Raw genomic sequence first — 25,073 nt, 5'->3', positions numbered from 1 at the left:
ATGATTTTTAGTGTCTAGAAAAGCTATAAATTTAAGCTCACAGGCTTATCTTTTGAAGGCATTGTGCAGGTTTCCTTTGAGAACGGGGACTGAGACGTCAGATATACTGTGAATGCTTTGTTACGAGTGTTCACCCAGACTCGATATGGTGTTTTTTGTCATTTATCATTTTTCTGTGTGAGTTCATGTGAGTGTAATGATTGCCTGGTTTAATCCACGTAGTTGTTATTGGGGCATTTAGTGCACTGGACAATGTATCCCACATGTGTCGGATCCATGGACCCTGAAAGGTGTCTTATGGGCAGTGTTAATCATCAGAACAGTGGAGATAGATATGACTACATCTTGCAAAGTCCTCACCTAGTGCTGCCATATAAAACTCCCCAAACCCTGCACCACCTTGCTGCCCTCAGCAGCGTGCTAGTCTGGAGCATTAGCCCAGCCTCTGGAGCCGTCAAAGGGAGATTCACCAAGCCACCCTAGGGCTAGGGAGCCGATATCCAGATCAGAAAAGCTACCCTACACCTTTATTATAACGGATGGGGTGAGTGAATGACTGCAATACACCCTTAAATGGCGGGCTCAGTGTAGCAGGTAATCCACCTTAAGAGTCCAGGGAGGGGGCAAATTCTGAGCGAGGATGCGAGTTTATTACCCCCCTGCGGCTCGCGCATTAAGTCGACGTTTCGCTCGCTCCCCTGTGATTGCCCTATGGCTCGCGCAGTGGCTCAGAATCTCGCACGCGCCCCAGCGAGCTGTGCGAGTTTAGCTCGGGCACAGAGCAATGCCGCTCTCTCTCTCTCTCGCGCGCGCCCGCCTGCTTGGCCGGCTACGTGCCTCGTGCGCGTCCTCGCGCCTTGCGCAGGATTCTCGAGCCACGGCGGTTTAGCAACTGGGCGTGTCTGAGTCTTAACCGTGAGTTTGGCGCGAGCTTGTGAGGGTGACGTGTCCTACCAGTGACCAATCGGAGAGAGCAGAGGAGGTGGCAGAATGTGCCTCGCCCCCTCGCTCTCCCCTCGTGCCCGTATTGGGCGGAGCCGGCGCTGGCCTGGTAGTGATGGCGGACGATGGAGATGGGAAACTAAGAACTGAGGGTGGCAGCGGTGGCGGCCTGGGGGGCGGGGGCGCAGAGGAGCCGCCCGCGGCGGGAGGCTGGGCTGTGGGCGGCGAGATGCTGCTGAACGTGGGGCTGCTGGCGCTGGTGCTGCTGGCGGCCTATCGGCTCTACCTGCGCTGGGGGAAACGGAGCGGCCCGGGGGGCGCGGCCCAGCAGAGCCAGGCCGCCTCCCTGCCCCGCATGAAGCGGCGGGACTTCACGTTGGAGCAGCTGCACGAGTACGACGGGGCCCGCACCCCTCGCATCCTGCTGGCCGTCAACGGCAAAGTCTTCGACGTGACCAAAGGCAGCAAGTTCTACGGGCCTGGTGAGGAGCCGGCGGGGGCTGCGGGCGCGGCTTCGCCTCCCCCCTACAGCTGCTCTTCGGCTGGCGTGGGATCGTGCCCCCAAGCGCAGCACGATCCCTCCCCTCAAGCGGGGGAGCTCAGGCTCTGTCCAAACTCCCCTTCCCGGCGGGGAGCAGGCGCTCCGTGTGCTCCCCCTCGGCTGTCTTTGGCTGGCAGGTTGCTCGCTGTGAGGCTAGCGGGGGCGCTGTGCGAGTATCCATGGGGGCCGGGGGGGTCGCTGTTCCAAACTGAAACTACAGCTCATGCTTCTCATCTCAGCCAGCCGCCCGCCCGTGGGCTGCGTGCTTTTAAAATAGCCCAGTGCTGTTTTGGAACGCCCACATGTGAAAGGTTCTTGCAGACCCTGCTCTCTCCCCCTTCCTGGCCTTGCAGCTACAATCCTGGCTGTTAACACTGAGCTGACTAAAATGTAAAGGGGCGTCTGTGAGCTAGTTGAAATTCTGAGAGGACCTGGGACTAACCGTCTCTGTTCGTGTTTACTTTAGTGTAGGCGTGTAGTACTTTGTTTCTCAATCTGTCCTAATGGAAGGTGGGTCAAAGTGAAAGTTGATGGTGTCTTATTGACTTCATTCTAGCTTTAACAGCTGGAAAACGCATGGAAGATTTACTTATTTCATGGTGCAAATGACCTCTTCTGTTCTTAACACTGCAAATCTTAACCTCAGGATAATTGGCTTGTAAGAGACTTCAGGTATCAGCACTACTTATGTAGCCTTTAAAAGTTTAAACTTTTAATCTCTGGGGGGTAGAGATTGCTTGTAAAGTTTACTTCTCAGGAGCAAAAAAACCTATGAACTTAAACGTAGAGGTGTAGCTGAGTTGGTGCCAGGATATTTAGAGAGACAAGGTGGGTGAAGTAATACACCGAACTAGATTCCACCATGTGAGGGTCATCCTGTCCCCATTACCTGGCCCGCTTACTTATACCCATGACTGCGTGTAACCCACTGTATGAGCGATGTACCCTCACTGCTTGCTTACTGCTTCTTGATCCCTCCCACCATACACCCCGCATTGAGGGACCTTACAGACTGTATATGTTATGTGCTAACCAATTCCCAAAAAGCAGCGTCCCCCTATACTCTGTATGTTGCCCCCAATGACCAACAACTGACACTTTGAACTCTTTGTATCATCTTTATTTAAATATTCTCTTATTGGAACAGCTTTTGTTGGTGAGAGAGACATGCTTTTGAGCGCACAACTCTTCTTCAGTTCTGGGAATGATACTCTGAGCCTGACAGCTAAATGCAAGGTGGAACAGGTTGTTTAGCATAAGTAGTTAGCACATATTCTAGGGACCATTCAAAGTATACTGGCCTGTTAACATCTCTGTGACAAAAAGAAGGGATTAGTGGGTTACAAACTATTGTAATGAGGCATAAATCCAATGTCTCCAGTCAATCCATGATTTTTATGTCTCAGGGTATGGCTACATTTGGAATTTCAAAGCGCTGCCCCGGCAGCGCTGCGGGAGCGCTGCCGCGGCAGCGCTTTGAAGTGTGAGTGTAGTCAGAGCGGCAGCGCTGGGAGAGAGCTCTCTCAGCGCTGCATGTAAACCACATCCCTTACAGGTGTAGCATGCAGTGCTGGGAGCCGCGCTCCCAGCGCTGCTGCCCTGATTACACTGACGCTTTACAGCGCTGTATCTTGCAGCGCTCAGGGGGGTGTTTTTTCACACCCCAGTTGCAGCGCTGTAAAGTGTGAGTGTAGCCAAGGCCTAACAGAGTTAGGAATTTAAGCTCCCAGGCTTATCTTTTGAAAGTGTTCTGTGGATTTCCTTTGAGGATGAGGACTGATGGCTTTGTGAAAAGTGTTCACTCACAGGTGATAGGGTATTTTTAATCTTTTATCATTTTCTTGTGGGAGTTCACTTGAAAGTGTAGTGATTGTTTGTTTTCCCCCACGTAGTTGTTTTGGGGGCATTTAGTACACTGGATGATGTATACCATATGTTGTGATAGGCATATGTAGGATCCACGGCTCTTGAAGGGTGTGCTTGGAGGTGGAGTGGCTTAGATCATTGTAGCAGTGAAGATATCTCTTCAGATTTTGAATCTGTTGCTCTGGAAGGGTCTGATGTTGCTTTGATTTGGTGTGCCCTGTTCTGTGGGGAGCTTGGCTCTGATGCTGAGCTTGGAAAGGTTGGGGGTTTAAAGGCCAGAAGAGGGGGTTCAGGAACAATTTCTTTCAGGATGGAGTATGAGTTGTTGATGATGATACACCTATGGGTTTCAGTATGGGGTAGTACGTGATAATGAGGGGCCACTCTACCTTGAATACTTGTTTCTCTCTCCAACAGAAGTTGCTTCAACAAAAGATATTCATAGACTCTAGGGCCTTGGCTACACTGGCACTTTACAGCGCTGCAACTTTCGCTCTCAGGGGTGTGAAAAAACACCCCCCTGAGCGCTGCAAGATACAGAGCTGTAAAGCCTCAGTGTAATCAGTGCCGCAGCGCTGGGAGCACGGCTCCCAGCGCTGCAAGCTACACCCGTAGAGGATGTGGTTTTTGTGGAGTGCTGGGAGAGCTCTCTCCCAGCGCTGGCGCTCCGACCACACTCACACTTCAAAGCGCTGCCATGGCGCGCTTTGAAATTTCAAATGTAGCCATACCCTAGGAGTGGGATCTCGAGAGGTCATCGAGTCCAGTCCCTTACGCTCAGGGCAGGACTAAATACTGCCTATATTACCTCACCCACCTTGTGTCTCTAAGGGCTAGTCTACACAGGCAACGCTAAAACGCTGCCACGGCAGCACTTTAACGTGGATTGTGTAGTCATGGGAGAGAGCTCTCCCAGCGCTCTAAAAAACCCACTTCCGTGAGAGGTGTAGCTACCAGCACTGGGAGCACAGCTGTATACACTGGCACTTTACAGCCCTGAAACTTGCTGCACTCAGGGATGTGTTTTTTCACACCCCGAGCAAGAAAGTTGCAGTGCTGTAAATCGCCCTAAAAAGTTAGTGTTGAATTTCTATATTTACATTGAAGCTTGTTTTATAAACACATCCTGTGCTTTCATACCTTTTTTTGCCAGTGAAGTGGGTAACTTTTAACATTGTACACAAGGCAATTCAAACTATGCTGAAGGAATGTATAGTTGTAATCAATCAAGAAAATCATCGGTAAACAATGGTATGTTGGAAAACCTGGGCCAACTCAGCACCTTGAGAATTTTTTTAAAGTAGGTATGACACCTCTTTTCTCCGTGTGAAGAGATGGGAGAGATGCCCATTTTCTTCAAAAGGGACAATGTCAGGTTAAACAATGTGTAATTATTTAAGAAAACAAACCTTGTTAGCTCTTTTACTACTAATCTGATAAACAAATTTTAAAAGTCTAATGTTCCTTTTCAGCATTCCTGATGTCTACTCTTGAATTTGAGACCAAATAATGAAACTGGACTAGTCAGCTTCACTTTCTGGTTCTTATCTGCTAGTAGTAATATATAAAGTCTATGCTGCAAATACTGTTGTATATTGTATACATCCAAACCTCTTTAATATACTTCAAGTATATTAAAACATTTTTATTACTGCGTATTGTAAAATCCTCACAAATTCTGGGCCTGTACTACCTGATGTCCTCTGTCTAATGTGCAGTAAACAAAATGAAGAAATCTTAGTACATTATGTCATAGATATATTATTTTTCTTTCTTCTGTTTTTGTCACAGCTTAATAGATTTATTTTTATGTATTTCTTTGTGTTTTTTTTAAACTGACAGCATGGGCAGTTAAATATAGCACATATGTGCGTAGAACAGAGGTGGGCAAACTACGGCCCGTGGGCCACATCCAGCCCACAGGACCATCCTGCCTGGCCCCATAGCTCCTGGCTAGGGAGGCTAGCCCTCGGCCCCTCCCATGCTGCGAATGCTTTGGCCTGCTGCTCGTGTTGGGCAGCCCGAGCAGGGTGGCTAGCTCTGGCCAGGCGACAGGGCTGTGAGCTCCTGCTGCTCTGAGCAGTGCTAGTAAGGGGGTGGGAGGTTCTGGGGGACGGGATGGTTGGGTGGGGTGGAGGTTCGGGGGGGGGCAGTCAGGGGACTGGGAACAGGGGGTATTGGATAAGTGTGGGAATCTCCAGGGAGTTGGGGGCTATCAGAGCTTGGGGGTGTGGATAGGGTCAGGGAGCAGGGGGCTTGGATAGGAGGGAGGGGGGAGCTGTCTGGGAGAAGTGGTGTGGATAAGGGTCGGGGCAGTCAGGGGACAGGGAGTAGGGGGTGGGGTACCTGGGGGTGGTTGGGGTGGGGGTCCTGCAAGGGGGTCGTCAGGGGACAAGAGCGGGGGGCTTGGATGGGTCAGAGGTTCTGAGGGGGACAGGGAGGGGGTGGGGGGCCAGGCTGTATGGGGAGGCACAGCCTTCCCTACCCAGCCCTCCATATAGTTTTGCAACGCCGATGTGGCCCTCGGGCCAATAAGTTTGGCCACCCCTGGCATAGAATCTACATGCTGAAAAGTTAGGTAGTGTTCTGTGATCAGAATAACTCCATGTAGTAATTTTAAGATAATCTTCCATCTTAAAATTGTTTAACATAAGTACACCTTTATCCTGATAGAATGCGACCCAATATAACAGGAACTTGGATATAATGCGGTAAAGCAGTGGGAAGCCACAGGACCTTTAAAGCACCACCCGAGCCCTGCTGCTTTACCACGTTATTTCCAAATTTGTGTGGTGCCCTGGGCCCTTTAAATCACGGTCTGAGCCCTGCTGCCAGAGCCCTAGTGGGGATTTAAAGGGTTTGGGGCTCCAGCTGTTGCGGGGAGCCCCAGGTCCTTTAAATCGCTGCCAGGGAAGCCGGTCCAGTCCGGCATGGTGTATTGGCTCTTGCTGGTATGCCGTACAGGACCAAACCCGATATAACATGGTCTCACCTACAAGGCGGTGAGACTTTTTTTGGCTCTTGAGGACTGCGTTATATTGAGGTAGAGGTGTAATATGATTAGTCCAGGCCATGAATCTCTATTAATAGTGTGGGGGGAAGTAAAACCCTATCTTTCTGGGAAATTGAACTGTTTTCTGACCCTTGTCAGCAGCCATTGTCCCTGAACTAGTGCTGATAGTGGATTAATTCCTATTGTAGATGGACCAAACCATTTTTAGCACTGTTACAGAAATCTGTCACTCTCTAATGGTGCTGAACACTTTTTTGTCCATCATGGTAGTTGTCAGACCTCTAATGGCATTGGTTCAGGGAGACTACTGGGGACAGTAGTAGTCCACTTTCAAACTAGAGATAAGTTAAAGGATGTCAAACTATCTCTTTTTCTACTGAATAAATTGAGAGCATAACCGTGGGTCAAAAGGTGACTTAACTGCTGGTGAAAATGATTTGAAGGTTACAGGAATGAATTTTAGATAGTTAATTCACATGGTCATCTTTCTTTGGTGAACAGACTTTGTTCCAATTATACGTACAGAAATAATGAACACTAAACTTGTTGTTTTGATAGGGTATCCTGTTTACATAGCATGCAAGTTTCAGATTGTGCTACTCATGAACAAAATGATAATTTATTACAGTCAGCTAAAATACTACATTTCAGAGTAGCAGCCGTGTTAGTCTGTATTCGCAAAAAGAACAGGAGTACTTGTGGCACCTTGGAGACTAACAAATTTATTTGAGCATAAGCTTTCTTGGGCTACAGCGCACTTCTCCGAAGAAGTTGGCTGTAGCCCACGACAGCTTATGCTCAAATAAATTTGTTAGTCTCTAAGGTGCCACAAGTACTCCAGTTCTTTTTGCTAAAATATTATATACCTCAAGGGTAAATAAATCAATTTTACCATATTTGTGAAACAGGCTTAATTGTGGTTGGGGCAGTGTATTTTTCCTATGCTTAAACAATAATTCACTTACATGGGAGCTCCTAATGATATCTGAGAAGGGGCAGATGGTGAAAGCTTGGTGTTGTACTTTATTTTAATGCTCAGTCAAATTAGTACACTCAAAGTGAGTTGACTGGCTTCTCTAGCATTTGTTTTATTCGGTCTGGGATGGTGCTTCTGTGAATAACAAAAACAGGAGTCATGCTTCACTTGAATTTTCATCTTAATACTATGGAAAGACAGTAAATTTGTAACAGTTAAGGTCACAGCTTTGGTTTGTCTCAATTAAGGTTGTAACTGTCTTTCTCTAAAGGTACTATATTGACTGGGTTCCTGCTCTTGAGTGTTGTGCTTCTAGTTAAAGACAAGCTGGAACTTCTTCACTCTCAGGGCAGGTCTACATTACAGCTGGGATCGAGGCTCTGAGGTCGATCCACCTGTGGTCGATTTAGCAGGTCTAGTGAAGACCTGCCAGATCGACAGCAGATCGCTCTCCAGTTGACTCCTGTACTCTACCCCCAATGAGAAGAGTAAGGTAAGTTTCTCGTTGACCTCCCCCACGGTGTAGAACCTGCAGTATGTCGACTCCAGCTATGTTACTAACATAGCAGGAGTTGCATAGCGTAGGTTGACTTACCGTGGTAGTGTAGACATAGCCTCAGGCTCATTGAATAAGTGTGTCTTGAGCACAGATGTTCCGCCAGTTTTATTTTACTGTAATTCTTTTGTGACCCTTTTCCTTGTTAAAGCTTCACCATTTTGGCCAGTTCTAGCTCTCTGCTGGATTTGTGAACTCAAGTCTTGTTTAGGATGGTACTGTATCTTTTGACTAATTTGTCCTGTTCCAGTACGTGCCTTAGCACTCTGAACCATGTCCTGTTGGCGGTGGTCTAACTTCAAGATTGCTCTTAGGAGTTGCTTCAGTGCTTATCTGTGAAGGGTTATCATCCTATCTGTTTCCTTAAAAAGTGTTGATTATCTGTTGAATCATGCTGAGTACTCTTTTGCCTCTAGTGACATACAGGTTGTCGGAATGCATTGTCGTACTCCTATTTTTTCCGTAGATTTGACTGAAAAGACTTTGGAAGATGATCTGGGGTATTTCCCAGTTCTGAATATAGTCTGTGATTGGAAGCAGATTGTTTTTGAGGCCTCTAAGTGAGATGGCTCAGAATACTTCAGAAACACCTGGTTCTAAGATTTCCAGGTCTCCTATCTAGAGAAGTTATGATCTTGTTTGTACGCCTGCTGGACAAAAGCTTCAATGCAGAAATTGCAGTGACTCCCTCCCAGTGAAACCAAAGTTTGGTACATGCTGATTTCCTCTCTTTGTCCATCTTTCCTGAAATGTGGCACCCAGAACTGGACACACTACTCCAGCTGAGGCCTGAGTAGAGCAGAAGAATTACTTCTCGTGTCTTGGTTGCAATATTCCTGCTAATACATCCCAAAATGACGTTTGCTTTTTCACAACCGTGATAAACAGTTGACTCAGAATTAGCTTGTGACCCACTGTGACCCCGATCCCTTTCTGCAGTACAGTACTCCTTCCTAGGAAGTCATTTCCCATTTTGTATGTGTGCAACTGATTGATCCTTCCTAAATGGAGTACTTTGCATTTGTCTTTACTGAATTTTATCCTGTTGACTTCAGACCATATCTCCAGTTTGTCCAGATCACTTTTAATTTTAATTCTATCCTCCAAAGCACTTGCAACCCCTCCCAGGTTGGTATCCTCTGCAAACTTTATAAGTGTACTCTCTATGTCACTATCTAAATAATTGATAATGATATTGAACAGAACCGGACCGCAGACTGATCCCCGCGGGACCCCCCACTTGATATGCCCTTCCAGCTTGACTGTAAACCACTGATAACTACTCTCTGAGAATGGTTTTCCAACCAGTTATGCACCACCTTTTCCAAGCTCCATCTAGGTTGTATTTCCCTAGTTTGTTTATGAGGAGGTCATTTGAGACAGTATCAAAAGCCTTATTAAAGTTAAGATAGACCACATTTACCACTCCCCCCATAAGGCTTGTTAGCCTATCTAAGAAAGCTGTTATATTGTTTTGATACGATTTGTTCGTGACAAATCCATGCTGACTGTTTCACTTTAATATCTTCTAGGTGTCTGCAAATTATTTGCTCCATTATCTTTCTAGGTACTGAAGTTAAGCTGACTGGTTTGTAATTCCCCAGGTTATCTTTATTTCCCTTTCTATAGATGGGCACTATATTTGCCCTTTTCCAGTCCTCTAGAATCTCACCTGTCTTCCATGACTTTTTGAAGATCTGGCTAATGGCTCAGATATCTCCTCAGTCAGCTCCTTGAGTATTCTAGGATGTATTTGATCAGGCCCTGGGTGACTTGAAGATGTGTTCCTTGTCTAAGTAATTTTTAATTTGTTCTTTCCCTATTTTATTTTCTGATTCTACCTCGTTTTCCCTGGCATTCACAATGTTAGACATCCAATTGCTAATAACCTTTTTGGTGAAAACTAAAAAAAGTGTGTCTGAGATAAAGGCAGGCCTTACTGATATGTAGTTTTAGTACAAAGATGTTCCCTGAAATGGGTGTTTCAGTGCTGAGAGCTTTCAGCCTGGTAACTTGTACCTTGAAACCTTCAGAGTAGAGCAAGTCAAATATTTAGCACGTATATGTAATTTTTCATCAATAGGTCTGTGATTACTTTCCCAATATGGGTAAGCATTATCACCTTTTTTGCATATGGGGTAACTGAGGTGAGAAGTAATTTGCACAATCATGCAGCTCTGTCATTAATTAGCTGTCAGTAAAACCCAAGTCACCTGACTCCCACTGATATTAGTACCTTGCTGATGTGGCTCTGGTGCAAAAAAAAAAATTGATTACATTTTTTATCACTATAGCGTTAGCACAGATTTCCCCAAGGCACTCTCATCCACTGGTGCAGGACGGTGCAGCGTTTTTGTCCTCAACGTCACAGTCTGATGGCATCCGAGTCTCGAAGCTGTCTGTACAGGAGATTTCTGACACTTGTACTGTTTACATAGAGTTTATTCTAAATAAAACTTGTACACAGAATTCTGTGCTCATGCGGGAGGTGCAGAATTCATATGGCCTGCATATTTCTGTGCCCCCCCTGTGCAGAAAAATGCAAAAGAAATCTGCGGGGGAGACATGCGTCTGAACCCCTGGAGCAGCTTCAGAGATGCAAATCACTGCGGGGGAAGGGGAGCTGGGTGGGTGTGCCTGCTGGGGAGGCATTGATCACTGTCAGGGGGAGGGGCTGGCCAACAAGCAAGACACGCCTCTGTCTTGATACTGCGGCTCAAGGGGCGTGGAGGAGGGTAGGTCTTTTTGTTATGCAGGAGGAAGGCTCTGTCCCTGAGGCAGAAATGTAGGTAGCTGCCTGCCTGCCTAGTAAAATGGAACTACTTGAGAATTGAAAAAAACACTTTATTAATATTAGTATCATATTACTGAAAATCATTTGTTTTTAAGTTAAAGAAAATAGCTTTTGTAAAAAGCCCCCACGTTGTTAACGTTGCTGTTGATGGTTAATTGATCTCATTCTCTGAGGCAGAAATGTAGCAACCTGTGTGCATAGTAAAATTGTTATTCTATTGTTAGCTAACTGTTCACATTCTCAGTCAGTTCCCCTGGGAGCATAAAAACCTGTAAAAGTTTTAAGGCCCCTGCATTGCCAGAGATATATAAAACCTTATAAATGACAGTAAGGGAATCGGTTAGGAAGATCTATGTGCTTTCTCACTTTTTTCCTGTGCCAAAGTGGCACAGTGGGGTTAGATTTTTACTTACCCATTTAAAAGGCAAATTCACATGGTCAACATTTACCAAGCAGTCAATAAAATGTCTGGACATTCAGAACCAAACACTTACCAGAGTACCCACATAGGTCCAGGACAATGATTAGCAAAACTGTATGACTTTCATATGTGAAAGTCTGAGCAATTTAAAATGACATTCTATTTTTTTTTCCTGTTTGGTGTTCTGTAATGTAATTTAAATGAAAATCCAGGATTATAACTGGAATGCAGGGTATTAGTTACCAAGTATTTGTAACTTAACTTTTTCATGTGTTTGGGAAATGCTGAACAGTTATTGTGACTTTTTTTTTCTCTATTGTAGTTTAAATAACTTACCAAAACAATTGGAACTGGTGTGATTCTATTGGATTATTTTGACAAATAAAATTTGCAGACTTTTTTTTTTTAAAAATTGTGCAGAATTTTTAACTTTTTTAGCACATAATTTTTAATTGTGCGGAATTCCCCCCAGGAGTAAAAGCTTTGCCCTGTTGTTATTTATTTATTATGGCTTTTATGCCATTCAAGGTGCCTAACCACACAAGCTTGGGAGTTACCTTGCTTTTCAGGGATATGTATTTCACTAATCAGATATACAGAGTCAGTGAGGATGGTATTGTATTTCTGACTATGTACTGTGTTGTACAATGAGGTGAAAACAGCATCAGAATTTGCAGACTGCACTCTCAGCATCTGGTGGAATGACCAGACCCAGGTTGACATGAAGCTATCAGTGGAACTTGCTGAAATCTGTGCAACATAAAATACTTTCCTTGTGTACCAACTTATTCTAATTGAATGTTAGTCAAACAGTTACAACTGTAACATAAGCTTCCTGTTGGCAAACACAGCATCCCATTTGACCTCTTGCAACAAACTGCTACTGTCCACTGTCATTCTGTGCATACTAATTACTTATTTTAATTTAGGTATTTGTTGCCAGCTCAAATTAGGACTTCAGTCTATAGTCAGAGTTTGAGGGGACAAACCACTAAGGTCCAAGACTTAATATTTCAGTTAATTGAAATAATTGCATACATAGGTAGTGTACAAACTGGTAGGGTTAGGTTCTGAATAAGGTGAAGTACCCCAACTATTGCATTTCCATATACTTTTTTTAAATATGCCAATTTAAAAATAATTAGTGTCAGGAAATTCTAAGACTGACACTAGAGTATCTTCTCTGATAAGTTACCAATTTGTATAAAATTTCCAAAATTTCATCTTGTATCTTAGAATTTGTGGTTGGTCATGTTCAAGAAAAAAATCAAAAGCAACAAAAAGGTTGGAATTTTGCATGTCATCTTTTTTTTTTTAAACTATTACTTTGTTGGAGCAGAAAAATATCCATTGCCAGAAACAGAATGCTTCCAAGGAAAGAGTTAAATTTAACTGAGGCAACTTCTTTTGTATAGCATCTTTCCTATAAACTGTATCTGAAAATACTCTGTTAATTTCTCTCAGCAGTGCAAGTAGGCCGGTACACTCCAGTATGCCATACCAACAAGCTGTTTATAGCCGGTACAGTGTACCGGAAAGACACAGCAGCAACCCTGCTGGAGGAGAGGGCCGGGGGGCAGGGCTGAGGGTTCTGCTCCTCTCCCTGCTGGGAGGAGCAGCATGGAAATGAGAACGCTGGCAGCTCCTCTATTGATTGTACCACTGGCCCCTAGCCTCGCCTCCTCAGCCCAGTCTCTGGCACAGCAGGAGAAGGATAGAGGTCCCCTCCTCTCCACCCCACTGGTAACATGGGATGATGTGGGGAGGGAGAGCGTGGGGGCGCTGGGCTGGGCAGTGAGGAGTCACATGGGGAGGTCACGCCCCCCCCCCCCCCATACCAGTAAGATATCGATTTTATGTACACCACTGAATTTTCTTCTTACCTATGCCTGTTAACTTGTCTTGCCTACTAGTTTAAATTTTCATTTAACACTGGAACTGAACTTGGGAGATACAGGAAACCAGCTCCTGACAACAGGAGCTACAGAGAAAGTAGTATTCACTGCTGAATGTGAAGAGGACAGGCTAATTCTCAAACTCCCTCAATTTGTTTGGGAATAGAGAGAGATCTATGGAAGGCTGGAGCAAGGTCATGGATTTTTGTTTTGGTTTACATTTTATATATATAGTTGGGATTGGAAAACATAATCCCAACTATACATATGAAATGATGGGGTTTAAATTAGCTGTTACCACTTAAGAAAGAGATCTTGAAGTCATTGTGGATAGTTCTCTGAAAACATCCACTCAATGTGCAGTGGCAGTCAAAAAGCTAACACAGTGTTGGAATCATGAAGAAAAGGATAGATAATAAGACAAAGTATCATATTGCCTCTATATAAATCCATTGTACGCCCACATCTTGAATACTATGTGCTGATCTGGTCTCTCAGTCTCAGAAAAGATATAGTGGAATTGGAAAAGGTTCAGAAAAGGGCAACAAAAATGATTAGGGGTATGGAATAGCTTCCATATGAGAAGAGATCAATCAGACTGGGACTTTTCAGCTTGGAAAAGAGACGACTAAAGGCATGATTTGATAGAGGGCTATGAAATAATGACTGGTATGGAGAAAGTAAATAAGGCAGTGTTGTTTGTTCCATCTCGTAACACAAGAACGGGGGGTTACCAAATGAAATTAATAGGCAGCAGGTTTAAAACAAAAGGAAGTATTTTTTATTTTTTTCCCTCCCCACAAAATGCACAGGCAGCCTGTGGAACACCTTGCCAGAGGATGTTGTGAAAGCCAAGACTATATGGAAAGGTCCATCAATGGCTATTAACCAGGATGGGCAGGGATGGTGTCCCTAGCCTGTGTTTGCCAGAAGCTGGGAATGGGCGACGGGATGGATCACATGATGATGACCTGTTCTGTTATTCCCTCTGGAGCACCTGGCATTAGCCACTGTCAGAAGACAGGATACTGGGCTAGATGGATCTTTGGTCTGACCCGTATGGCCATTCTTATGTTCTTAAGTAAATTTATTTAAAAGGGTGATTTTTTTTTTTTTAAACTGGATTCTAAAATGAATGTGGGTGATCATACTACTTTTTAGGTGGTAGAGGGCAGGCAGGAGCATTTGGCACATGCTGAATCTTAAATAAATGAGGTTAGAGAAAATCATAGAAGTTCAAACACTCAGAGTGAAGAGATTTCAATATAGGAAGACAAGATGCATAGCTATTTATGGCCATATAAATACACCATGAAAACTTTTTTAAGGAAACATCAATTTAATCACACTTGTCAGAAAAAGTTACTTACAAATGTAATGACTGGCAACTAAGATATTAAGAGAGAGGAAGAAAGTAGGACTGTTTATTAATTGCGATTAATCACAGTTTTAATCACACTGTTAAACAATAATAGAATACCAGTTGAAATTTATTAAATATTTTGTCTACATTTTCAACTATATTGATTTCAATAACACATTTCACTTAAATTTTTATTACAAATATTTGCACTGTAAAAATAAGAAAAAGAAATAGTATTTTTCAATTCACCTTACACGTATTGTAGAGCAACTTTTTATTGTGAAAGTACAACTTACAAATGTAGATTTTTTTTGTTTGTTACATAACTGCTCTAAATAACAAAACAAAACAAAACTTTAGAGCCTACAAGTCCACTTGGTCCATCTGTGGTGGTAAACTTGAAAACGGAAATTGGCTGTTTTTAAAGTCTCATCTCAACAAGACTTTGTCTAATTTGAAGCTTATCCCCAAAAATCTTTATTATAGTCACTATATGAGAAAGTTCAGGTGGAAAACTTTTTTAGGAGGGATCCTCAAATTCTGGTTTGGAATAAAAGCAAATTACAACTGTAATAGAGGAAATTCTAATATGACAGCTAAATTCATTTTATTTGGCAGTTGCTCATTTGCTCCCTTACTATAACCCTATATTATCATCTCTTGATTAAAAGAAATATAACATGTTCTACATGTAGTAGTGATGCGGTAGCCTATCTTACAACCTGATTATTCTTCCGTCTGACTTGTCAGCATTTCATTAAGGAATTCCATCCTCTCAAATTTCTTAGCCTCAGTCCTAGATAAGGCTATTTCAAGTGGCTGTATACGTCTAAATACCAAGAGTATTTTCAATCTGGAATTTTTGGCTACCAATGTTTTAGCTAAACAAAGCTTCACAGAAAAATGGAAGAATGTAAATTGTGATTAAAATTTAACACAACTTGTAACTTCCTCCATGATGATTGGTAACAGCACTCCAGCAATTGCTGGTATGGATGTTTATACCTTAGCTGTACCACTTCCTGTATTGCTAGTTGGAACAATCCAAGGTTACACCTAAAGGGCTGGTCCACATCAATGGTCTAGGAGCAGTAGTCTAGTGCATTGTTACATTAAGTCAAGGGCGTAGGACCTATCTGTAACCCTTGATGGCCTGTCGTGATCTAGAGACCTTCTCCTCCCCCCACCCCTTGGTTTGGAGACATCCTCAGACTCAGTTCACCTCTCTTCTGCCTCCACAGGGGTTTAGGGGAGGGGGGTTTGGAGCTAGGATTCTAGACACCCTTGCCAGATGTGAACAACTTGGGGGAGTGGCAGTGAGCCAAGACACCATCCACAAAACACAGCCCCCTCACTCAGCCCATGTGGGCAGAGGATAAGGGGTGGGGGAAATTTGGGGGTCCAGCCATGATGCTTGGAGTTTGGGGGCTTGGCAGTATAGTGAGGAAGGAGTTGTTTGGAGGGGCTGAGGGAGAGCATTATGTGGGTGCCTGCGGAGTGGAGGGGCTCAGCTCAAAAAGTTTGAAAACTGCTCAAGGTGCAGGCAGGGGTTAGCTAGCAGCTCAGTGAAGCAAGGGGTGGTGCAGGGAGAGGGGTATCTAGGGGTTGTGTGATGGGAGCCGCCCCCCCAACATCGTTGCTGCTGGCTGGCCCTCGAGCTGGGTTCCACCCGGGTGGCAGCTGCATGAGCAATCAAAGGGATCTGGAAGGTGAGGAGCAGCTGCATCCCTGGGCACCAACAGCAGGAGATGGGGGAATAGCGCACCTGCCTGCTCCATGGCACCAGCCAGAACAGGAGCTGCCCCACACTTCCCCACTCCAACTTTCAGCCTCTAACTGGGCTGGGGGAGAGAAGGACGTGTAGGGGTGCATATGGAACTGCCTCCTGCGCTGCCCCACTCTGGGTAAGGTCCTGAAGTTGGGGGCGGGGGGCAATGCCCCCTGTACCCTGAACTCCACCCATGGGCTTAGAGCTTTAGACCTGTGGGAACCACTGTTCTAGAACAAGCATATGTATATCTTTGTTTGTATACCAGGCCATCAGCGTACATGTTGGCTTATAAAGCATGTTAAATGAGTTGACTCACTTGCCTTGAAGAGCTGAAAATCTAAACTAAGTAGACAAATATACAGAAGTTAACTCAGGAAGGTCAGGGGAGAGAGAAGAAGGTTCAATCATTTAACCTCCCAAACCCAAACAGAAAATATATACAGCTGTTAAGTTGCTTTAAGACTTGTTCTGCTGCCTACCCTACAATAAGTGTATTTAAAAATGACTTTTCTTTTGTTTTGCTGTTTAGTTTATTTCTGTTTTGTTTTACTTCTGTAACTGTTCAGTCTTGAATAACATTCATATTTAAATGCTAACCTAATACTGCCAAAAACAATATTTCTTTTGTTTTTAGAACTCCATTTAATTTTCACATTTTTCTGAGTTAAAATAACTCAGTGTAACTTTTTCATAATTGGGTATAATTATGTAAGGCTAAGCCCATTGCATACGATAAACTGTTGCTCTTTTTTGTTACTGTTATTCTAATAACTAGTGCTTTAAAATATGACTATTTTTCACTTATTTAACAATATTTGACTAATTTTACCAATTATTTTTGGACCAAATGCCCAGCATTGCTGGTGTCTTGTCTGCTTTCCATGTACAAGTTGTTATACAGTTAATTCACAAGATGAAAAGATTAAAACTAGTTACAACTGTGAGTTGTTCAAATATGGCCAATGTTCCTGGGGTCATATTGGCAGTAGGCCCAAATATAAAAGAAAATATGATTGATTTTGAGTGCTGATTATTTTCAGAGGTGCTGAACACTGTCAAATCCAAAATAAGTCCAGATGGAGCTATGGGTGCTCAGCCCTACTTATTTCAAGCTGGGCATCTAAAATTAATGAACACATTTAAATGTTTTGGCCCTAGTGTTTATAGTAAGGTAGGTGCCCTTTGCAAAATAGTCTACATCACTTGTGACCCTTTATCTTGTTTTGTTTTTTTAGAAATTAGCTTCTTAAGACTCTTAGCTATATTTGCTTTGTTTTTTGTAGGAAATCTTAGTGTTTTTTTTTTCTTGTACTCAACTCTTCACCAGGATGTCAAGCACATGTTTTTGTACTCTTCTATACCAGATTACATTGCAAAGGACTCAAAAGTAGTATACAAACTTTTGCTGAGATGATTGGTTTGTGATTGGCATATAACTTTCTGAGAGAGAGTGAGAGCATGTTTTGAATGAATTGGATTTTGTATGCAAGTTCATATTTTACAGGAAAGGATATTCAGGTTGTAATATGCTACTCATCCACTTTGTATGTGTCAAGTTTCAGTGCCCAATTTGATGCTCAAGTCTTAATGAGCTTTTGGCTGTTGGAGCATGCTCAGTGTTGTACCTCTTGTGTTTATGAGAAACACAACAGTGGTTAATCTGATTCAATATTTTTGTGTAGATCATGTCACAAATGTCCTTATATACTCTTTCTTTTTCATATCATTCCTGATTTAGGATTACTGAGTATCGAAATAGAGCACGGTTGTTGTTAATATACTGTATTTAAGAGAAGCCTTTTTGGGATTGGAGGAGGTGATGATGTGGAAATACACGTACCTTTGCAATGTTGGCTTGATGTTACCCTCTCACAAACAAGGAAGTTATTTCAGTGAAATAGTACTGAAAAGTACATTCCATGAAAAGTGCTATGTAAGAGCTAGGTATTGGAAATAGCTCCTTCAACATTCTTCTGTTTGTTCATATTACAGTATGTCCAATGGAACCTCTAGTTGCTTATAGCCCTCTTTTGTGATGTTCAAACCCTTTCCCCCTGCCCTGAATAATTTACAGTCTAAATAGACAGGAGAGACAAAGCGTGAGAGAAGGGATGGATTATCATCTCTGCTTTACAGATAAGGGAAATGGGGCAAAGAGCTTTCCAAAGAACCATACAACTTCCTAATTTAAAGAAACAGCTGTAAAGCTTGTAAAATCTTGGTAAGTTTTTACTCTAGATACATGGAGGAAAAGCCTTTCTGAGAAACTTTTGCTTAGACGCGTCAGTCCACACATTCGCATTAGAAGACATTGACTTTATACTGAAAGCCTAAGTTACTTAAGTAGGTAATGCATTCATTGAAACATTCAGTAGGGAAAAACGTTTTAAGTGCTTTGGGAAAGAAAAATCTGAAATGTCATTCCATTCTATAGGCTGTAGTTAGTAATTGCTTTTTCTAGGGAGTTATGACACCATATCGTATGAGACAAGGAATGAAGTTTGTGTAGTATAGTCGCTTATGTTTTTCTAATGTGTGGGTTTTTTTTTTTTTTTGTACTCTAATTCAGAACTTCAAGGACTAGGTGATGTTCTAAGTAGGTGTATTGAAGTACTGCAGATTGACTTCAGGATGATTGTCTTTAAAGAAAATGCTCCTGCTTCAGTGACATGGGGCCTTCCCCTTTTTGCTTTGGCATTTTAAGTTACTATCAATCGTCATACTCCAAAAAGATAGTCACCATAACTTCAGCTCTATTTACAGACTAATACTTAAAATGCTGCAATAGGCTAAAGGCTATTAATAGATATATTGAGTTCTGCATACTTCTTGGGTAGCCTGCAAAATATTAATCATTCAGTTTTTAGCCATTTCAATCATTTGTTTCAGTGTTAAGTCTAAATTGACTGTTGAAAAGAAAATGGTGATCGTGCATGTTGAATTGTTTTTTCCAGGGAACAATTTAAAATACATTGATTCTGGAATGTATTTGGAGTAATTGTTTTATTTCACACTGAAATCTTTATTTTAAAAGCACTCTGTTTTCCTTTGTACCATACAAGAAGTTGGTGGTGGTTTTTTCCCATTCTGGCTTACTAAATGCTTGTAATGCTTTTTGTGTATAGTTAGTCATAATAGTTTAGGCAAAGCTCCCTGAGTAACTTCTGTGCTGAGATTCATAAGCTTCAGGCAATCAGTACATACGGTACTGCATACATAACAGGAGTTAGTTTAATAGGCTATGTGACTTTAATAAAGTATGAGCTTTGCATGTAGAGTTTCATGATCACACTCCTCCATTCATATTCAACTTCTTCTGTCTTCTATTCTCCAGTGTTCTAGTAGTGTGGGATTATAAACAATTCAAAGCCCATGTTTTAGGGTTTAGATTAGTTACTTATTGCCATTTGCCTATTAGCATTTATTAGTTAAGATTAAATAAGGGCTGAACTAGTTGGGTCTCTCTCTAATCAGTCTTAGTATTCCATCAAAGTGCTCATACTTCCACAAAGAAGTATTAGATGAAAGAACACTGAATATCTGGTTCAAACACTTGTGTTTTTTTTTAGCTACATGATTGGTAGCTAACTAGCTGTGGTGTTCCCCCTTTCAAATACCTTGGTGCAGAAAGGTTTGTTTGAACTGGTATGTGGTAATGCAGTACCAGCATTTATCTAGCAGCATTACCAGTTTTTGAAGAATCTAAGCTTTCACATAAATTTAAGTTTCTTGTTGTTGTGTGTGAAGAGAACAGTGTGAATATGAACTGACGTCACTGCTATGTCTTCAGATTGACAGAAATGAGATCGGAGTGGTGTGAACAGCCCTGTGATTTAAATATGAATGTTTTATTGCTGATCTATTTAACAGAAACATCCAGCAATTTTTGGAACTGTAGGCAGATATTGGGTAGAGTAGTCCAATCATATTTTCCCCTCCACTCTTGGTGCCTGGGAACGGGCATAAATTTCTAACAATGTAGAGTAAAAACGTCATTATCTGGAATGTTGGGGGGATGGGAGGGTGCTGGTTAATCAAATATTCTGGTTAACTAAGTTATATTTACCAGTGGAGTACCAATTTTCAAAGTATTAGAATATAATGAATAAAGTATAAAATACTGTAGTACAGTACACAGGTATTCACCAATCCAGTAGTAGTACTGCGCTGCAGAGTAGTTGGTTTCTTGAAGCACTTGGGTGTATACAGGTAAAGTTTTCTATACGTTAGGTTATTTTATGACACTACATATTACTATGGGCAGCGCATGGCATACACTCATATCACTAAAAATACACTTAACACTAAAACAACTGAACATAGTTTAATCTTTGATTTAGAAGGCACTTCAGGATCTTGCAGTGCCTCAGGATCATTATTATTAATGTCAATTAACATAGATGTCAAAGGTGTAGGACATTGGGCTGAATCTGTAATAACCCTATGAAACACACTGGAAGCTGCTTTTCTGAATAAATCCCTGATATCAGTTTGCTTGTTTGTCTTCTGCCTCTTTTGTATATAAGTAGAATGCAGAATGTGCCACTGCATAACCTTCTGGGCAGTATACTAGTCCTGGTTACTAAATTGAATATTTGTATTGGGACAGATCAGAAATGGCGGTTAATAGCACTTTCTAGTTGATGAAGTGCCAGATAATACAGCTTTTACTGTATATTGTACAGTACTTGCTGCTAACATATTAGCAGGCTCATAACTGAATGGTAGGAGCTCAGAACCAGCATGATGAGTGCATATAAGAACCTTAGTGGAGGGGATAAGCTGGCAAGTCTGGTTTATACATCTTAAAAATGTTTGTATTCTACATATGACAGTACACTAATAGATGAGCTCTTCAGTATACCACATAGCTATACTAGACCAAGTAATGTCAGTTAGCTTCTATGAAAAATATATTGAATGAATAACTTTACATTTTGGTTTGTAGGTTTTTTTGTTTGCTACACATTAGAGTTGGTGCTTCAAACTGTAGTATGTAACTGTTTGTTGGTTTCTACAGCTCCAAAGGTTATGTTAAGTGTGTTGTGGTTGAGGAACTTGGCCACTTAACACTAAACAAATTGCCATCAAAGTGTTTGTATAACTGTATTTGTTTTTTTTTTTTTAAATATGTAATCATGCAACATTTGGGTTACTTCTCTCTCTGTGAAGAAAACTTTTTAATGGAATTTTATTGATGAGGGCAAAAACAGAATTTTAAAAGTGTAATGAGTTAAGAAATTCTGGAAAGCTATGTACCAACCTCAACCGGAAATAATCCATCAGAGAGTCAGACTTGCTTTCCATACAGTAACCCTCTATTTGATAGTTTGAAGTTTCATTAGCACAGTTGTATGGTTCCTCAGGTCATCTACTGCACTAAGTGGTAATTACCTGCACTGCTATGCTGGAGCCTGATTTAACTGCTTTCATGCAAGTGTATCAACTAGCTTTCTGTAGGGAAAAGGTTATATCCATGTTTGTTCTGGTCAAACTCCAGATTGGGTAACTGTTTGCCTGTCAAATTCCTCTTATGTGCAGTTGGATAAACTATTAAAAGTAGAGGCAAGATGTTAATGAATGTTGGTCTGTTATTCTGAAATAGGTGTGGAGACTAAGGTGCCTGGTAATCTCCACAGAAATAATAAAAGGGTCAGAGGCAGGTAACTGCTGCCTTCAAGTGTGCTTATAAAACCTAAGACGAAATTGGCAGTTGGAAAAACTTGTTACTTTTGTTTTTGGAAAAGTAACTGTCATTGTTCTCAGCTCAGTTTTAGTCTCAGACTTTGATTTGTTTTTACAAATAAGGCCAGTAGATCAGCTTCCATGACTGGGAATAAATAGCTGTAAATGGGGAAAAAATTTAAGACACTACTGCGGTGTTTGAAACCCAAATGTGGTAGAATGGAGAACCTGAAAATAAAATGGACTTAAATCAGCTTTCATTGCTCTGCCTGAGAAAGGAAAAAGTAAACAATATAAATTTATAAATTAAACTGGATTAGAAAACTAGTAAACTTTAAAATAAACAAGCATTCTTACCTATATTAAACAGTTGTATGCCCTTTTAAACACTAACATGCTGTGACCTTGACCCTGACTCCATCGTACAGTAAGCTGGTTATTAGCCTTCAAGTTAGGACTAAATGGTTAACTGATTTACACTACCAACCTTAGACATCTTGCAGTCCAGACCTTCATTATAGAATAACTTGGAATCAAATCAGTGTAATTGCTTCATTTCCCATTTCATTGTGTTAGGGCAACTTTATAAGAATACTCTGAATTTGATGGTTCATAAAGCATTTCTTTAAAAGAACTGTGTGAAATGGTTGGACCAATACCCCGGTTTTACATTAAAAAAACTGTTCTTCCACCCTTGGTATCACAATTGAATTCAGTGATGTAACATATGGGAACTTAAGTTGCATGTCTATAATAATTTCTATTCTAAGATGTTGCCAGGACTTGAGGGCTGAGTCAAACTTAAATGGTTTCTTCTGTACGTATGTACTATTTCCTAGTAGAAAAGTTTTTTTCCTTTCTCATTCTGTTTTCATGTGCCTTCAACCTCAGAATGCAGGAGGACTTGAAATGACTCTCACATAAGGATGACAGTTTGACTTTTGATTTGGTCTTGTCAGGTAGCTTGTAAAATATTTATTTTTCCTGCCTTTGCTTCTCTTGTCAGTCTTCCTTGTCTGTCTTAGAGTGATGCCCATTGTGGAGATGTAGTGCCATTAAATGCTTCAACATTACAATGTTGCTGTTCCCAACTCCTCCTCCAGAAATATGGGATGATGTAAAGTTTTGTTTTCCCTGCTGTTTCTGCCACACACGTTACTCAAGTGTTGAGGTCAATCACTGTAAACTTTGAAAATATCAGTTTTGTTTTCTATTTTCAGAGGGTCCATATGGAATATTTGCTGGCAGAGATGCCTCCAGGGGACTAGCAACTTTCTGTCTAGATAAAGATGCACTCAGAGATGAATATGATGACCTATCGGACTTAAATGCTGTACAAATGGAAAGTGTTAGAGAATGGGAAATGCAATTTAAAGGTAACTTTTTAAACTAGCAAAATGTTATTGTTTACTTATACTACTGGATCTGTCAATGACAGATGGGTGGAGGCTTTTTAAATATGTTTCTTGCTCACTGTGTAGAAGTTGTGGCGATATTTTTATCTTCTTGGAAAGGGAATTCTGACTTACTGAGTTAACTTTAAAAGGAATTTTAATAGTGCCCACAATAATGTGTGTATTTAATTACTTTTGTTTATATAAATAGTAAATAGGAAGTATGTTTCAGACTTGATGTGTTGAAGTATAGAATTTCACTCCACTGCTGTAACAAGCCTCGGAGTTACTGACTAATATAGAATATGGCACCTTATAATCATAAAATGTTCAGTGTAGATTCTATTTAATCTTTCTTGGGTGTAATACTGATCTGTTTGGTCTTAAAAGTTGCATTATTTTCAAAAGGCACAGGAGGTTAGTCACTCTTCAAACCACACTAAAAACAGGCTAATCAATGGGGTTGCAAAGGTATAAGGATAGAATTTTCACCAACTGTTGGATCAGTTGTAGTCAAAGAATAGGCAAGTGGAAAATCCCTACAAAGATATTTCAAGCTCTGATCTTGCTGTCAGTGTTTAAATTCCTTTAACTGCAGTGATGTGGAATCAGAACCTTAGCGTGAAAAAGGGGGAACACCTGATCTCTAATGCACATTAGTTACAGGGAAGAGATTAAGTGGAAGTAGCTGTGTTTGATAGTAATTGATACATAAATGTCTTTTCCAGAAAAATATGACTACGTAGGTAGACTCCTAAAACCTGGGGAAGAACCATCAGAATATACAGATGAGGAGGATATCAAGGATCACACTAAACAGGATTGAACTTTGTAAAAACCAAAGTTGGGGCCTTCAGAACTGCAACCTCTTATTCCCCCATCACAATGTCCTGCATCTTTGGGTACAGTTCATCTGCTGCAAAAAAAATTCAGATTTTGTACAAAGAAAAAACAATGAAGATTTGAATACTAGGCATTATTTGTGCTGCAAAACTTTTTGTTGCAGTTTTTGTAATGTGTGGTAAGGCTTCATTTATGAGGAGGGGCCAGGGATGTAAAAGGTTAAAAAAAAACAACCTACTTTTTAAAAGTAAGATGAAGCATTCACATAGTCCATACTTACAGCTCTCTAAGCAAGTTTTTTAAGAAAAGGACAGGTTGTTTTGTTTCACATGTTTTCTCCTTCTGCATTAAAAATATTTACTCATGTACATCAATACTAGAAGTCTGGGCCACTGCAACTAATGTTAAAATATGAATTTCCAAATTTTATTTTGTATGTGGGCAGTAGTAGCCCTGGCAGAAAAACTTCAGTTTTGAGACATCATTGCAGATTTGAAGGACATAGACATGATCTTTTTCTCAAAAGGATCTGGCAAAACTAATTTCTTTGCAACTACTATCAGCTGAAGCCTGCCTTTTACCCTTCCCCTAAATCAAATCAATATTAATTGTGCCTTATTTCACTTACATAGACTTGAATTGTTTTAAGGGAAAGCCCCCAGTATGTGGTTTCAAAGTTACAGTAAGCACCATTGAGACTGAAATTAAAATGTTCTGTTGACTAGCAAACCTTGCTGTCATTCTGTATATAGAATGGAAAAGGACTACTCAGTGTTACTGCCATATGTTAATATACATAATTAGCATTGTGATGGCCAAATGCATTCCCTCATGCTTCCTTTTAAATAAACCACCCCACCATGCCCCCAGGAGCTGCCTAATATTTGGGAACCTAGCCTTCAGAACGCTGTAGTGAGGGTGTGTGCGTGTCTGACTGCAAGACATGGGAAGAATTGTTTCTGCAGATACTGTAAATACAAATACCATTTTAATAAAGCATGTACAATACCAAA

General features: G+C 41.4%; 1 protein-coding gene across 1 annotated transcript; it reads left to right on the top strand.

Moving 5' to 3' along the window:
- Positions 1–1,015: 1,015 nt before the first annotated feature.
- On the top strand, positions 1,016–25,073 carry PGRMC2 (progesterone receptor membrane component 2). The gene is made up of 3 exons (XM_050946696.1): positions 1,016–1,424; positions 23,044–23,199; positions 23,946–25,073. The coding sequence occupies exons 1-3, from the start codon at positions 1,058–1,060 to the stop codon at positions 24,041–24,043; spliced, it is 621 nt and encodes a 206-aa protein (XP_050802653.1). The 5' UTR covers positions 1,016–1,057; the 3' UTR covers positions 24,044–25,073.

The sequence above is a fragment of the Gopherus flavomarginatus genome, chromosome 3, assembly GCF_025201925.1.
Source record: "Gopherus flavomarginatus isolate rGopFla2 chromosome 3, rGopFla2.mat.asm, whole genome shotgun sequence".
Taxonomy (NCBI): domain Eukaryota; kingdom Metazoa; phylum Chordata; order Testudines; family Testudinidae; genus Gopherus; species Gopherus flavomarginatus.
The sequence above is the reverse complement of the archived record's forward strand: the minus strand, read 5'-3'. Positions and strand labels throughout refer to the sequence as shown.